The sequence below is a fragment of the Saccopteryx leptura genome, chromosome 3 (assembly GCF_036850995.1).
Source record: "Saccopteryx leptura isolate mSacLep1 chromosome 3, mSacLep1_pri_phased_curated, whole genome shotgun sequence".
Taxonomy (NCBI): Eukaryota; Metazoa; Chordata; class Mammalia; order Chiroptera; family Emballonuridae; genus Saccopteryx; species Saccopteryx leptura.
In genome coordinates, this window is record NC_089505.1 from 97,366,086 (window position 1) to 97,379,077 (window position 12,992).

General features: G+C 51.9%; 1 protein-coding gene across 3 annotated transcripts in view; it reads right to left on the bottom strand.

The window, feature by feature from the left end:
* The window catches only part of PLA2G2C (phospholipase A2 group IIC), an 18,418-nt gene continuing 5,426 nt past the window's right edge, over positions 1-12,992 (bottom strand). The window contains exons 2-6 of one of the 3 annotated variants that reach the window (XR_010750200.1): positions 11,252-11,357; positions 10,065-10,209; positions 8,029-8,132; positions 1,009-1,438; positions 1-901 (exon numbers count right to left, since the gene is read on the bottom strand). Coding sequence is in view for 1 of the 3 variants with exons in the window: in XM_066375285.1 (XP_066231382.1) it covers positions 1,269-1,438; positions 8,029-8,132; positions 10,065-10,209; positions 11,252-11,357 (525 nt within the window). In the remaining 2 variants the exon portion in view is untranslated. Of the gene's footprint in view, positions 1,439-3,707; positions 4,750-8,028; positions 8,133-10,064; positions 10,210-11,251; positions 11,358-12,992 lie in introns of those variants that run through there. The other 2 variants (XM_066375285.1, XR_010750201.1) reach the window with 2 other exon arrangements.

A 12,992-nucleotide genomic window follows, 5' to 3' on the forward strand; every position in this document is an offset into this window, starting at 1 on the left:
CTTTACTTAGTTCACAATTCTGCAAATTGGCAGTTAAGGCTGGGCTCAGCCGGGAGGTTGTTGTGGTCTTGGCTAGGTTCTCTCATGTGTCTGTGGTCAACTATGAGTTGGCTTCACTGATCTTCGCCGAGCATTCTCACATGTCTGAGGTCTTGGCTGAGACAACTTGGGCTGAATGACTCTGACCAAGGTGGGCCCCCATCCTCCAGCAGGCTGGCCCAGGCTTTTGCTCACGGTGGAGGCAGGTATCCTGAGAGAGAGTTGAATACACTAGACCTCCTAAAGCCTAGACTGGGGAACTAGTAGACCATCACTCCCACTACATCCTATTGATTAACACTAGTCGTATAAGGCCAGTTCAGAGCTCAGATTCCAGGGTTGGGGAAAATACTCTACCTCTTGATGGGAAAAGCTGAGTGTCACATCATGAGAGGTGAGGATACAGAGAGGTAAGAACAATTGTGACCACTTTTGCAATCTGCCATACCAGCTGGACATTATAAAGACCAGGGTCTACCCAGATTGGGTCACTTTGATATTGAATAGAATTTATATCTGATGTAACCAGGAGTTTCTAAATTTGGATGGAAATTTTGGGGTGCCTCTGATTCCCTCCCCCATGCCCTCTTCCTCCGTGTCTTCCACATCACCCTGACCAGCACATCCACGTGGCAGCAGTGGGCGCTGGTGTTCTCATGCTCTGTCTCCCGAGAGGTGGAAATAGCATCAGTTTCCTCCCACTGGTGGGTTTGCAGAAGGCAGAACTCGAGCAAGTGAGAAACAACCTCCGAGTGCGCCTCTCAGGTCCACAGTGTGCGCACCACGACCTTGGCCTCCAGGTGGCTGCTTTGTTCACAGCTTGAGCTGGATTGTAGGACCATTCCCAAGTTCACCCTGCAACCTGATTTGGGGTGGGGGTGGAGGGAGAGTTTAGGGAAGATCCTGGGGCTACTTCTCTCCTGGAAACTTTCTGGAATGGAGGTTGGAAACATTTCCCCACCCCGTCACCTTGTTCTGTTGCTCCCCACGCTTCCTGCGATGGGAATGTGTCGCTGATTTCCATACATAATTATGGCCTGTCTCCCTCCACAGGATGCCGGGATTTTGTTTTTGATCTCCAGCCCTCTGATGCTGAGTGACAATGGAGTACCCCTGGCCAAATGCTGGTGGGTAAGCTGCATGAACAGGAGCCTGTAGGGACGATGGGAGAGGGCTTCCCGGAAGTGATCCGAGAGTGACGCTGACCGACCAGGGGATCCGTGGCCTTCCTAGCACTGGAGTTTGTGCCTGCCACACCGGGGCCGAGTCAAGAAGAACTGCTTGAAGTTTTTCTCATAGGTGGGCAGGCTCTCTCGGAAGCAGTACGCAGAGCGTCTGTCACACTCACAGGCTCTCAGCCCACAGAGGCAACCGACACCAGGACTGGGGGCACAGTCACCTGCAGAGAGACAGAGGGTTACAAGGAGCTCCCAGCTCACTCCCACGGTTTGGTTCTAAGGTTTGGGAAAACAGAGAGCTCGCTGCAAGGGCTCAGGGGTTGAACACAGAAAAAGAAAGTAATTTGGATTCCTCTTCCTTTGTCCCCCAGGCTGGATCACACCTCGGCATGTCACAGGCACTGGCATAAGGAGCAGAAAACAAGAGAAGTGGGGGGAGTGTGGGCTGCATGGAGGGGCGCCCTGAGTTAGTGTGCCCAGGTAGCACCTGGGCCAGGGTAACGGGACCCATTTCCACAGAACTCATCTCATACTTCCAACCACTTGCCTGACATATCACACAAATGTCTCAGGCATCAACAACTAAAGATGCCCAAAAAGGGAGTTCATGATGTAAGTGCTCCCTCCGCCCACCAAGCCTGTCCCTCAGCCACACTCTCAGCTCAGTAAATGTCACCACCTCCCACTCGAAGCAGAAAACTAGCAGCCAACCTTGATCCCTCCCCTCCTCTGACTTTTCACATCCAGTCCACCGGCAAGTTCCATCAATTTCTCTCTGCTTAAAATATTTCGAGCTCTGCCCTCTTCTCTCCATCTTCTGAGCCGCCACCCTGACCCTTGTCATCACCAGCTCTTCCTCGCTATAGAATGGAGACCTTCTTCAAATGTCACCTGGATTAGGTTTACTCTCCCGCTTAAAGCCCTGCTGTGGGTTCCCGCTATTTGGGGAAAACATCTCAAATCCTTGCCACGGACTCCAAAGCAGGCTTGCCACGCTCTGGCCCTCGCCAACCTCTCCATCCTCATTGTCCCTCACTCCACCACCTTCCCTCCTCCCCAGACACCCCAGCCTCTTAATGTCACGTGTCTTGCTCTGTCTTGTTACAGGATCTTTGGGGTCACTGTCCTCTTTGTCTAAAACAGTTCTCTCCAGGACCTTCAGGTAGCTTGGTCCACCTCACCCTTTGGCTCTTGGTCAGATTCGCCCTGGTGGGAGCGGCTCTCCCTGGCCTCGGGCCTGAGGCTCCCTCCAGCCAGCCTCCTTACTTCTCTGTTTGTTTCATTCGCTATGCTTTTACAGCTGGTACTTCTCTTATTTTTTTTTTGCTTTGCTTGTTTCTGTCTCTCCTCAATGGAGTGTGAACTCTGTGAGGTAGAGACTTTATCTGTCTTGTCCATCACAGTGTCCCCTGCATGCAGAATAAATGCCGGCACATCGTTAATGCTCAAGAAAAAGTCGAATAAATAAATGAAGCCTCCAGGGGCCTTTGGGATCAAGTGTTTGCTCTTTGGCTGAATCACCACTAGATGGAGATCTTTTATTTAGTAGTCAGAGCTGTAGTGCCGTGTGTGTGTGTGTGTGTGTGTGTGTGTGTGTGTGTGTGTGTGTGTGTGTGAAAGAGAGAGAGAGAGAGAGAGAGGCCTAAGGCACAACTTCCTCTTTTGAGATAACTCCATCTAGTTCCACTCTTTTTTGAGGGTTGGGAGTGAGAAAGGGAGGCAGCCAACTCTCTGGTTTATTTGTTGAGTTTGGGCAAGTTAGCTTTAGTATCTTTCCTTATATTGATAAAATGGTGATAAAAATAATACTGTCAACAATAAATAACAGTGTCATCTTCATAGGGTAATGAGGACTCTCGTGTTGTTGACCAAGGGAGTAGCGGGTGCGCCTGGCACACAGTGTGCTGTTACTATGATGTGTGCGCTTAGCTTGTTCACATGTGGGACAAAGAAGACTCCTCCTAGGCCTAGGTGGAACCCAGTGCTGGCTATCTTCTGTGTGTTTGCCTTGCTCCCTCTCCGAGGCCCGCAGTTCCTGCAGGAGCTGTCCTCCCACATCTCCCTGAGGACGTCAGTTCTCAGACATGTGGACACCCACCCAGAGCTTCAGCCCCACCTCCCCGTTCACCCTCATGATGGACTGTGTCGGGGATGTTCCCATCTCTGGTTCTCAGTTCCTGCTGCTCCCACTGTTCCTGCCACCTTTGCCCCCACACCTCCTCTTCCCCATCTGTGAAAATCCTTCAAGCTCCAACAAGCCCCAGCACTCGCAGGGACTCCCTTGTGAGCCCCGTCCACACCACGTCCGGGCCTGTCACCCCGGCTGTGCCCAGCGCTCCCCTTGCTTCTGTCCCTGGGCAGCCTCTGCCTTCTTCAGGGCCCCACTGGGTCTATGGCTGGTCAGGGAGTGGAGAGCTACTTGGGCACAGGGCCCCACCCCACCAACCTCACTCTCCCCCAGGAGGGCTGGCGCCACGTGCTGCCACTCACCATGTGCCGTCTCTCTGGAAACCTGAGGTGAGACACTCTCCCCTGCTGCGGCCCTCTCTTCTTCTTCCCCATCTCTCCTTTCTGCCACCTCAAGTCTCCAACTTCCTCTTCCTTTCTCTCATGCCCCCTTCCCCTTTTTCTTTTGTCTTCCATCCTTTCCAACACGTGGAGTATAATTCTCTCCTGACATTCAGTTCTGCTTCTAAGAGCCTGCCCAGCCCCCCACCCTCTGGAGCTGACTGGGGGCCATGGTCTGTAACTGGGGTTGCCCTCCCACTGGCCTCCCACAGCCCTGGGTGGACCAGGCCCGTCCTCATGGCCTGGATGACAAGATAGCCCTCAGCCAAGAAAGGCCATCTTCGGGAACCAGCCTGTCAACGCAAGCCTAAATCCAGATCTTGCACCTTCCAACTTACTAGTGGGGAAACTGAGGCATGAAAAATAGAAATACACTTCCGCAACTGAGACAAAGCAGCTCGGCGTTCCTGCCTAAGGCCAGCCCGGATTGCCCGCTGGGCCTCTGCCTGCACCCCAGGCCTCTGTCCTGGCTCTGAATTCTCTCCGCGGGTGCTCTTGCTCAGGCCCAGGGCTTTAGCTACCTGAGCTCTGATGACTCTCCCGTTCTCATACCAGCCCAGGCGTCTCCCTTGAGCTCGAGACTCTAATATGCTCCTGTCTTCTTGACTTCTTTCTTGGCGTCTGATAGGCATCTCAAACCCCACGTGGCTCATGACAAGCTCTTGTTGTGTCTTCATGGTCAGCTCCTCCCCCTCTGCACGAGCCCAGATGACCCCATTATCCCCGGCTGCTCAGGCCGAGAACCTCGGCGTCAGCCCCTCCCGCCTTCCTGCTGCACGTCTAAGCCATCTGCAGGGCTTGTCAGTTCACCTCCAACACACCCAGCACCTGACACTTCTCTCCACACGCCGTCACCCAGACCCCAGCTGTGGTGGGTTCTCCCCAGTGCTACTGAAACAGCCTGCTAACTGTTCCCCCTCTTTCTTCCCTTGCTCCCCAACTTCTCTGCAGTGGCCACAGTGCTCTCTCTTTTGTGTGTGTGTGTGTGTGTTTTTCTGAAGCTGGAAACGGGGAGAGACAGTCAGACAGACTCCCGCATGCGCCCGACTGGGATCCACCTGGCACGCCCACCAGGGGCGACACTCTGCCCACCAGGGGGCGATGCTCTGCCCCTCTGCCGCGACCAGAGCCACTCTAGCGCCTGGGGCAGAGGCCAAGGAGCCATCCCCAGCGCCCGGGCCATCTTTGCTCCAATGGAGCCTTGGCTGCGGGAGGGGAAGAGAGAGACAGAGAGGAAGGAGGGGGGGGTGGAGAAGCAAATGGGCGCTTCTCCTATGTGCCCTGGCCGGGAATCGAACCCAGGTCCCCCGCACACCAGGCCGACGCTCTACCGCTGAGCCAACCGGCCAGGGCAGTGCTCTCTCTAAAGCAAAATTCGTGCACATCACTCCCTGCCACAAAGGATCCAACAGCATCCCGGGCAATTGACAGGGAAGGTGAGCTCCTGACCCTGTCCTCCCAGGCCTGCAGGACTTGTCCCTGTCCAAGGTCCAACCTTGTCTCCCCTTCTCCCTGTCCCCTCTGCTCCCACCATGCTGGCCAAATGCCACCTCCTTAGAGAGGCTTTCCTCAGCCACCTGAAGTAGCCATCCTTCCCTCCCCGGCCTTCCTCATTCTTTACCTCGTTGCCTTGCTTAAGATACTTTGTAGCACTTGTCACTATCTGAATGTAGCTTTACTTCTGAGTATTTTATGACCTGTCTTCCTCCTTAATCACAAACTCCTTCTGAGCAGGGAGTCCGTCTGGGGCTGCAGAGCGTCAGCTCTGAGCACGCAGTAAACACACCACTGCTACCTGCTGCTGCCGCCTCCCTGGCTGGACTGACACGCCCTCCGGGGCAGTGAAGGGAACCCCATCCCAGGAAACAGGAAGCCAGGGTCTCGGTCCAGACCTGCTGCTGCCCACGCACCCGGGGATCTCGGGTCCTTCTCTCCAGGCCTGTTCCAATGGGGATAAGGACACTTGCGTAGACTATTTAATGAGTTTTTTTTTTCATTCACTCCCCCATCAAACAAACAGGTACTGTATTGAGTTCCTACCATGGGCCTGGCCTATGGCTAGGATCTGAGTGAGCAGACCCCCCACTGCATAGCTCCAGAGGCATCCTTCTCCATGGGCTCTGAGAACAAGGGCCCCCGAACAAGACAGGCTTGTTATCCACTCTCCCAGAACTCACACTCTATTTGGCGAAGGACGTTGATACAAAAGTATACAAAACAACTCCAACCTGGAGGCAAAAGCTAGGAGAGAAAAATGGTGAGGTGTTAGCGAGGAGAAGTGTTGTTAGAAATAAATTCAGTGGTAAAGGAGGAAGATCTCTGCAAACAACAGGTTCCAGTGGTTCCCGGGCTCACCTTTCCCCTTTGGCAGAGGGAGAAGTCCCCATCGGCTGCAACCCGGTCCCTCTGCCTCCCACGACCAGGTTCCTCCCCACACAACATATGCATGCACGCGTGGGTGGAGGGGGCTGTCACCACGGGATGATCTTACAGTCCCTGGCAAATGCCAAGTCCTTATGTAAGCCCACTCAAAGGAGGCATAACAACTTCCCCGGTGGCCCGAGGGCAGCCTTCCTCACCAGGCAAATTGGCCCCGGGGCTCGGGTTACGGGCCTTTCTCTGCATTGATTCCCCAGTGACACTTAGAGATGTGGACAGACCAAGCTGTTTTCTCCTTTCCCTTCCCTGCTCACCAACTGCATCCCAGAGCAGCCACTGGTTGCTAGGCAACCCGGGCTTGGGTGCAGGATTTCACTGGAGGCTGGGGAGGCACTTAACCCTTGCAGGGCAGCTCTGCAGATGGAGGGGGTAAGGGAGCATGTATGCTGTAAGGGGGTCATGACTTCGGCTCAAGGAGGTGCAAGTGCAGAGTAAATGTTCCAAAGAAATCTCTCAATAGTACAAAAGAAAATCCCAGTGCCTGCCCACAAAGCAAAGGGGAAAAGCCAACTTAGACGAAAAAAAGCAATCTCAACTTCTAAAAGGAAGGGCATTACCTAAGCACCTGCTATGGGCCAGGGCCTCTAGTTGGGTTCCTTAAGTCAATCCCCACAGCACTCACGAAGTGCATATTATTATCTCCTTTTTACAGGGGAGGAGCCTAAGGCCCAGGCGGTCTTGCAACTGTCCAGCTAGAAGGGTGAAGCTGGGATTCGGACTCAGCTCTGCCCAACTCCGAAGCAGTGCTCCCTCTGGGCCTCTTCGCAGGGTACACAGAGCTAGGACAGAAAGATCTGGCGCACCGCAGAGGAATGAACTCCATCTGCCTCTCTTTGCCCCCTGGGCCAGGGCTGAGCATCCTAATGAGTGTTCTGCAGACAGTGAGACTTGAGCTTGTGTGAGTCCTCCACCGAAGTGCACCCCGTCACCTTCCCGACAGCCCCTGCCAGTGGAGAGGGCGGTGTGAGGCACACACACCAGCCTGGGGTCAGATGACCTGAGTCCGAATCCCAACTTTTCTTTCTCTGGCTGTGTGACCTTGGCCATCTCACTTAACCTCTCTGAGCCTCAGGGTCCTCCTCAATAATGGGGAGAATATACCCACTTTAAAGGCCTGTCATGGGACCCAAGGAGGAGGCGAGTCACACACTCCTAAGGAAGGTCAAACTACCGACTCCGCTGGAATGAGTGGCATTCACAAGGAGGCCTGGCCCAGGTCTCACGTGTGCTGCTCTCACTGAATTTGCTCTACCCACACCCACGCCCTGGCAACCTGGACACGCAGTACTTGCCCGCCCTTGTCCTTGGCCCTCTTCCTTGAATGGCCTCAATGACACATGAGTTCCCCTCTCTGTCCCCTCCTATTGACTTTTATGTCCCCGTGGCACCTATCCCAGTGCTCGGCATGGAGTCGCCCTCACCAAATATTTGTTCAACTGGAAGACGGCTGAGCTGCTTCGTTAACAACGCACGACAGAAAAAGGGAGGAAGGTTCTCAGCAGCAAGTTGCCAAGTGAAGTTGCAAAATCCAATGTAATCTCTAGTCAACAACTATTTATTGAGCACATACTACACACACCGGCTCCGTGCTCCCCGCGGGCGCTGGGCACAGCCGCGGGCAGGAATGGCAGGGAGAGACAGAGCACGGACCCCCCAGGAAGCGCTGGTTCTCGGACCTGCTGTTCACCAACCCCAAAACCCTTGGAAAAACCTCATGCCCTAAATGTTCTCTGGGCCCACGAGGAGGCAGACCTTCAGGGAAGGGTCAGGTTCAAGGACATGTCCCCACAGGGAGGCTACTCACAGACCACGGTGCCGTTGACGACGTGGAACTGATAGCTGTTCAGCACGGGCTGGCAGCCCAGCTGCTTCACCTTCTCGTAGCAGCAGTCGTGGGCCAGGCAGCACCTGGGGGCCGGACCAGAGGGGAGAGGGTTTCACTGTGGGCGCCCGGGGAGTCAGCCGGGGCACCTCGAGGGGGAAGGACTCACCTGCCTCCTCCCCTGGATGAGGAGGTGCTGAAGGTAGGGAGGTAAAAAATGACAATAGTAAAAATATAATAAATAAGCAGTAACATTTAGTGAGCCCTGTCCAATACCTAATTCATTAGCTCCTCAAAGTAACCCTATGAAGTGTGATCACTGTCCCCATTTCATGGGGAGGAAGTGGGACTCGGATGTGAATTTCCCAAAAGTACATAGCTGTAAAATGATAGACCCCACCCCACCCCTACTCCACTTCATGTCTGTGTACTCATTCATTTACTTAAGGACTTTTTTTTTTATTGATTGCTTTGAGAGAGAGAAGCATTCATTTGTTGTTCCATTTAGGTGTGCATTCATTGATTGCTTTCCATACATGCTCTGATCGAGGATCGAACCCACAACCTTGGTGTTTTGGGATGATGCTCTAACTGACTGAGCTAACTGGCCAATGCCTTTTTACTGAGCACCTACTATATGCCAAGCACCATGATAGTCTCTAAGAAGATGGTTATCAGCAAAAACATAGGATTCTTTAGTTCTTGCTCTTGTGGTGCTTGCTCAGAGTACCCAGGGATGGGGTGAGGGTGTGGCAGGAAGGAAGAACATTCCCCGGGAGAAAGCAGCTGGGGGACAGCCTCGGCTCATTTCTTTAACCAGTGGATCAGGACAGGGATGTTGGAACTGGGGCTAGACTCTAAAACCCGGAACAGAAAATGCTTCTGGCCGATGCCCTGGCCCAGACGCTTCAGTGTCTCACCCTTCACATCCATGTCCACAAGCCGGCCCTCTGCCACCTGTCATCCTCAGCTGATAGTGTGAACTTTCTCATCTGCCTCTGAACTTGGACAGGGGGAGGCTCAGAGCATCAAAGGGGCAGGTTTTAAAACAGGTAAATTCTTGTTCAAATCTGGACTTTCCCACCTACTTGCTGCCTGTCTTTGGGCTTTACCACTTGGGCTTCATGTGTCCTCACTATTGTTGCCTGTAAAATGGGGCTGGTAACACTACCCCAGCCACTCGCTGTGAGGATTAAAGTATGTCCTGCGTGCAAATCGCCAATCCCAGTGCATGGCACACGATGGGCTTTTCATCAGAGTCAGGTCCCCGCCAGGGCCCTGGGTCCTTTCAGCTGGAACATTCCATGTCTCATGAGCCCAACCTACCAGAATCAAGCTCTAGGAGTGATACCTCAGGACCCACTGTGGGGATATTTTTATCCTGGCTAGGTTTGAAGTGACAAAGAACATTTTGTTTCTTATTTCTTCCAATGAAATGGCTCGCACACTCGTCTGTTTTCTACCTCTCAGCCCCTTGCCAGATTACACCAACTTCCAGAACTTTCTCTAGAAACTCATGCCTCCCCAGCCCCCATCCTTGGAGCAGGCCTGGCAGCCAGATGTGTGTCATGTGACCTCACCCAGATGGATGACTTTTCCCAGCTGGGCCACTTGAATTCTTTCTCCTGGCATACAGAGTTAGGACAGGGAGACAGCGGGTTGGTCTTATTGCACCTATAACCCTAAACACTGGGGAACTAAGAGGAGACCGCGTTTGCCACGAGAATGGAAATGTTCCTAGAGCTCAGTGCAGGACTGACGACATCATCTGCAAGGCCTGGTGCAAAATGAATACAGAAGAATTTCAAAGTGGCTGCACAGGGCACACAGTCAGGCAGTCAGCCCTGGTCTTGGATTCCTCGAGACACGCCCCTCCAATTCCCATTCCGGTTTTCTCTCATGTTCACCTGAATTGGTTTCTGTTACTTGCAACGCAAGAGTCCCGATACACTCCCTCTCTTCAAACATGGATTTCAATGCAAATGATTAACAGGAGGCCTCAGAGCCTCTGCACGCACCTGTCAGTGTCATCCATGGGGGTCCCTTTGCCCCCAAGCCCACAGTAGCAGCCATAGCCATAATACGAGAAGAAGGCGCTCCGCCCTGTGATGTGCTTGACCATCCTTTGAAACTGCCAGAAGCTGCTGTGGGTGGGGGCCATCACTGCCAAGGACAAAATCAAGAAGAAGAAAAAAATGCAACAAGAGCCATGCTGCTTTGGTGATCCCTAAGTCAAGTGCATTGCATTCGGGGTATCGGGGACCCCTAAGCATGGTGCATCAGCGCACTGGCCTCATCACCCATTTATGGGGAAGATGATAGGATCAATTCTACCACATCACACAGCTAGTTCATTGCTAATCAATATTGTCAACTACTGTCTTCCCCCAAAGTAAAAACCACCACCCTGGGCAGGTACTCCCTCAGGTCTGATGTTCAACATTAAAGGAAAAAGTTCAAAGCCAGAAATGCCGGCCCCTACAAATATCACAAGGCATTTACCATCTCACAGAAGAAACAAAATATTTAAGAGGCAGAAATGATCACCTCAATCCATTTTTTTTTTTAAGTGACAAGTACTCACGGACCCAACAATTTTTACTTGTAAGGAACACTTCCAAGTAAATGTCCGCAGCTGACATGGATAGAAAAATGGATTTAGATGAAGCTCTACTCAACTAATCAAAGAATCAAGGAGTTTTCCAACTGAACTAACACTGTTTCCTAGCCCATTCTTTAACTTTCCAGAGATATGCCATCTGATCTCCTGGTAGTGATGACTTATAATTACCAGTTATTCCATAAGTCACCACAAGAATGCCTCTCTATTGAAAACAATTTTCCCAAATTAGCCAGATAGATGTCTGCAGTTTTGTTCCGAAAGCCACAGGACTTGAAATAAAGGCAACTAGCATCCAAAGGGAAGACCCCTGAAGGGGGTGTGGCGGTAAAGCAGTCTAATGCCCTCTTTCTTGGCAAATGACTGCAACCTGTGATTTCCCAGAAGTTCTAGGAGATTCCAATGTGGGATCAACCCATTTTTCAGAAGAAACAGAAGCAGGGACTTTGGAAGAAGCCTGTTCCACTCCTGATTCTCTTTTGGGTGACACCTGATTTCCCCTCACCTGATGCCACCTCAGGAGAGCTCACCCCAAAGACCCAGACGCACAGACAGGAGGACAGCGCCTCAGAACTCACTACTTACAGCAGGAGGTGAAGACGACGAGAACCCCAATGACCTTCATTCCCAAGGTGACCAAGGGGCCACAATCACAGTTTCCTTTGGTCACCAGGGGTCGGCCAGCTGAATCCTGTTCAGGGAGGAAATGACCCAAATGTGGTGAGTCTGTGCAGGTGCTAAGCCCCAATGGCAGCGCTCACCTCGGAAGGCCCTCAGTGCAGAGCTCAGCTGGCAGGTCCCTAAGAGCCACCCTGTCTGACCCATCAATCCATCTTACATAGACAGTGATGACGCATTGTTGGCTCTTTTACCCATGGCTAAGATAAGGAGGAAAGAGTCTGAAAGATCTATAAGTCAAGGCTCATTCCGTTTTATGTCTTTTTTTTTTTAAAGGCCTAAATTAAAGAACAGGTATAAAATTTTTATTTTTTATTTTTTACTTTTATTAATTTTTAGAGAGGAGAGAGAGTGAGAGAGAGAGAGAGAGAGAGAGAGAGAGAGAGAGACAGAGAGAGAAGGGGGGGAGGAGCTGGAAGCATCAACTCCCATATGTGCCTTGACCAGGCAAGCCCAGTGTTTTGAACCGGCGACCTCAGCGTTCCAGGTCGATGTTTTATCGACTGCGCCACCACAGGTCAGGCCTGTTTATGTCTTTATCCCTAGAGTCTAAGTCGCACACTGGTAATAGGAATGAGGGTGGGAAATATTTGTGTCACACTTATTTTATACCTTGCACAGTTTCTGGGCACTTCACTTATATGTCCTCCTTAAGTCCTCACACCCCCAGCTAGATAAGTAGTATTCTTATTCTCACTTTGCAGATAAGGAAACCAGGCACGTAGAGATGCGCAGTAAATAAATATTTGGGGGAACGAATGAATGGGGGATCAGAGTTCAATCATGCTTCAAGTTTCAGAAATAAAAATAAAGCTGCAACCTACTGAGGACTAGCATGGGGCTAAGCGTGGTCATGGACGGTCTCCTTGAATCCTCTTGGAATACTCCCAAGAAGACAGATAAGTTTAGTGATGAGGAAATAGAGACGGGCAGAAGGTAGGTACTTTGCCCTGCAAACTGAGAGAGCCAGGACTTAACCCAGGTGTGTCTGACTCCAAAGATGTCACCCCTAGCCTCTTAGCAGTTCTCCTGCTTAACTGTGGGCCATTGAGTGAAGGAAGGGCTATCCTTATCCAAAACACAGCTGAGGAAACAAAACCAAACAACCCGAGCATCCAAGCCAATGCCACAACTCTCTTATTTTAGACATGGTTCTAGCAATACACCAGCCTCTTCTTCTCAGAACCAGAAGCTGATCAGGAATAAAGCTCGGGTAGCTGCTCTTGGCAGGAAGGCAAAAGAGAGGGAGAGATGACTAAAACAATTACTGACCAAGCCTGTGAATCTGGGGCCACTGAGTGTAGGGGCAGATGGCTCTAGGCACATCAATGGTATTGTTCCTGAAGCGCAGCTATGGACTTTGGTGTTGCCAAGAAAAGGTTTCATTTTGCCAGACTGCAGAGGTGAAAGCGAAAGCTCTGGCCTTCTGCCCAGCCCCGGGGGAGGTCATTTAGACCTCAAGCCAGATGTCCTTGGGGGGAATACCATTTGGCAGCTTCTATTTAGGAGAAGAAGGTTGGCATTGGGATTAGTTCCTTGAGCCGCAGCTTCCTCATCTGTGAGGAGGAGACAATGACCTGGCCCCCATGGATTGCTGGCAGGATTTAACAAGCTCCTAAAGACAAAAGCACACAGGCAACAGTAGCCA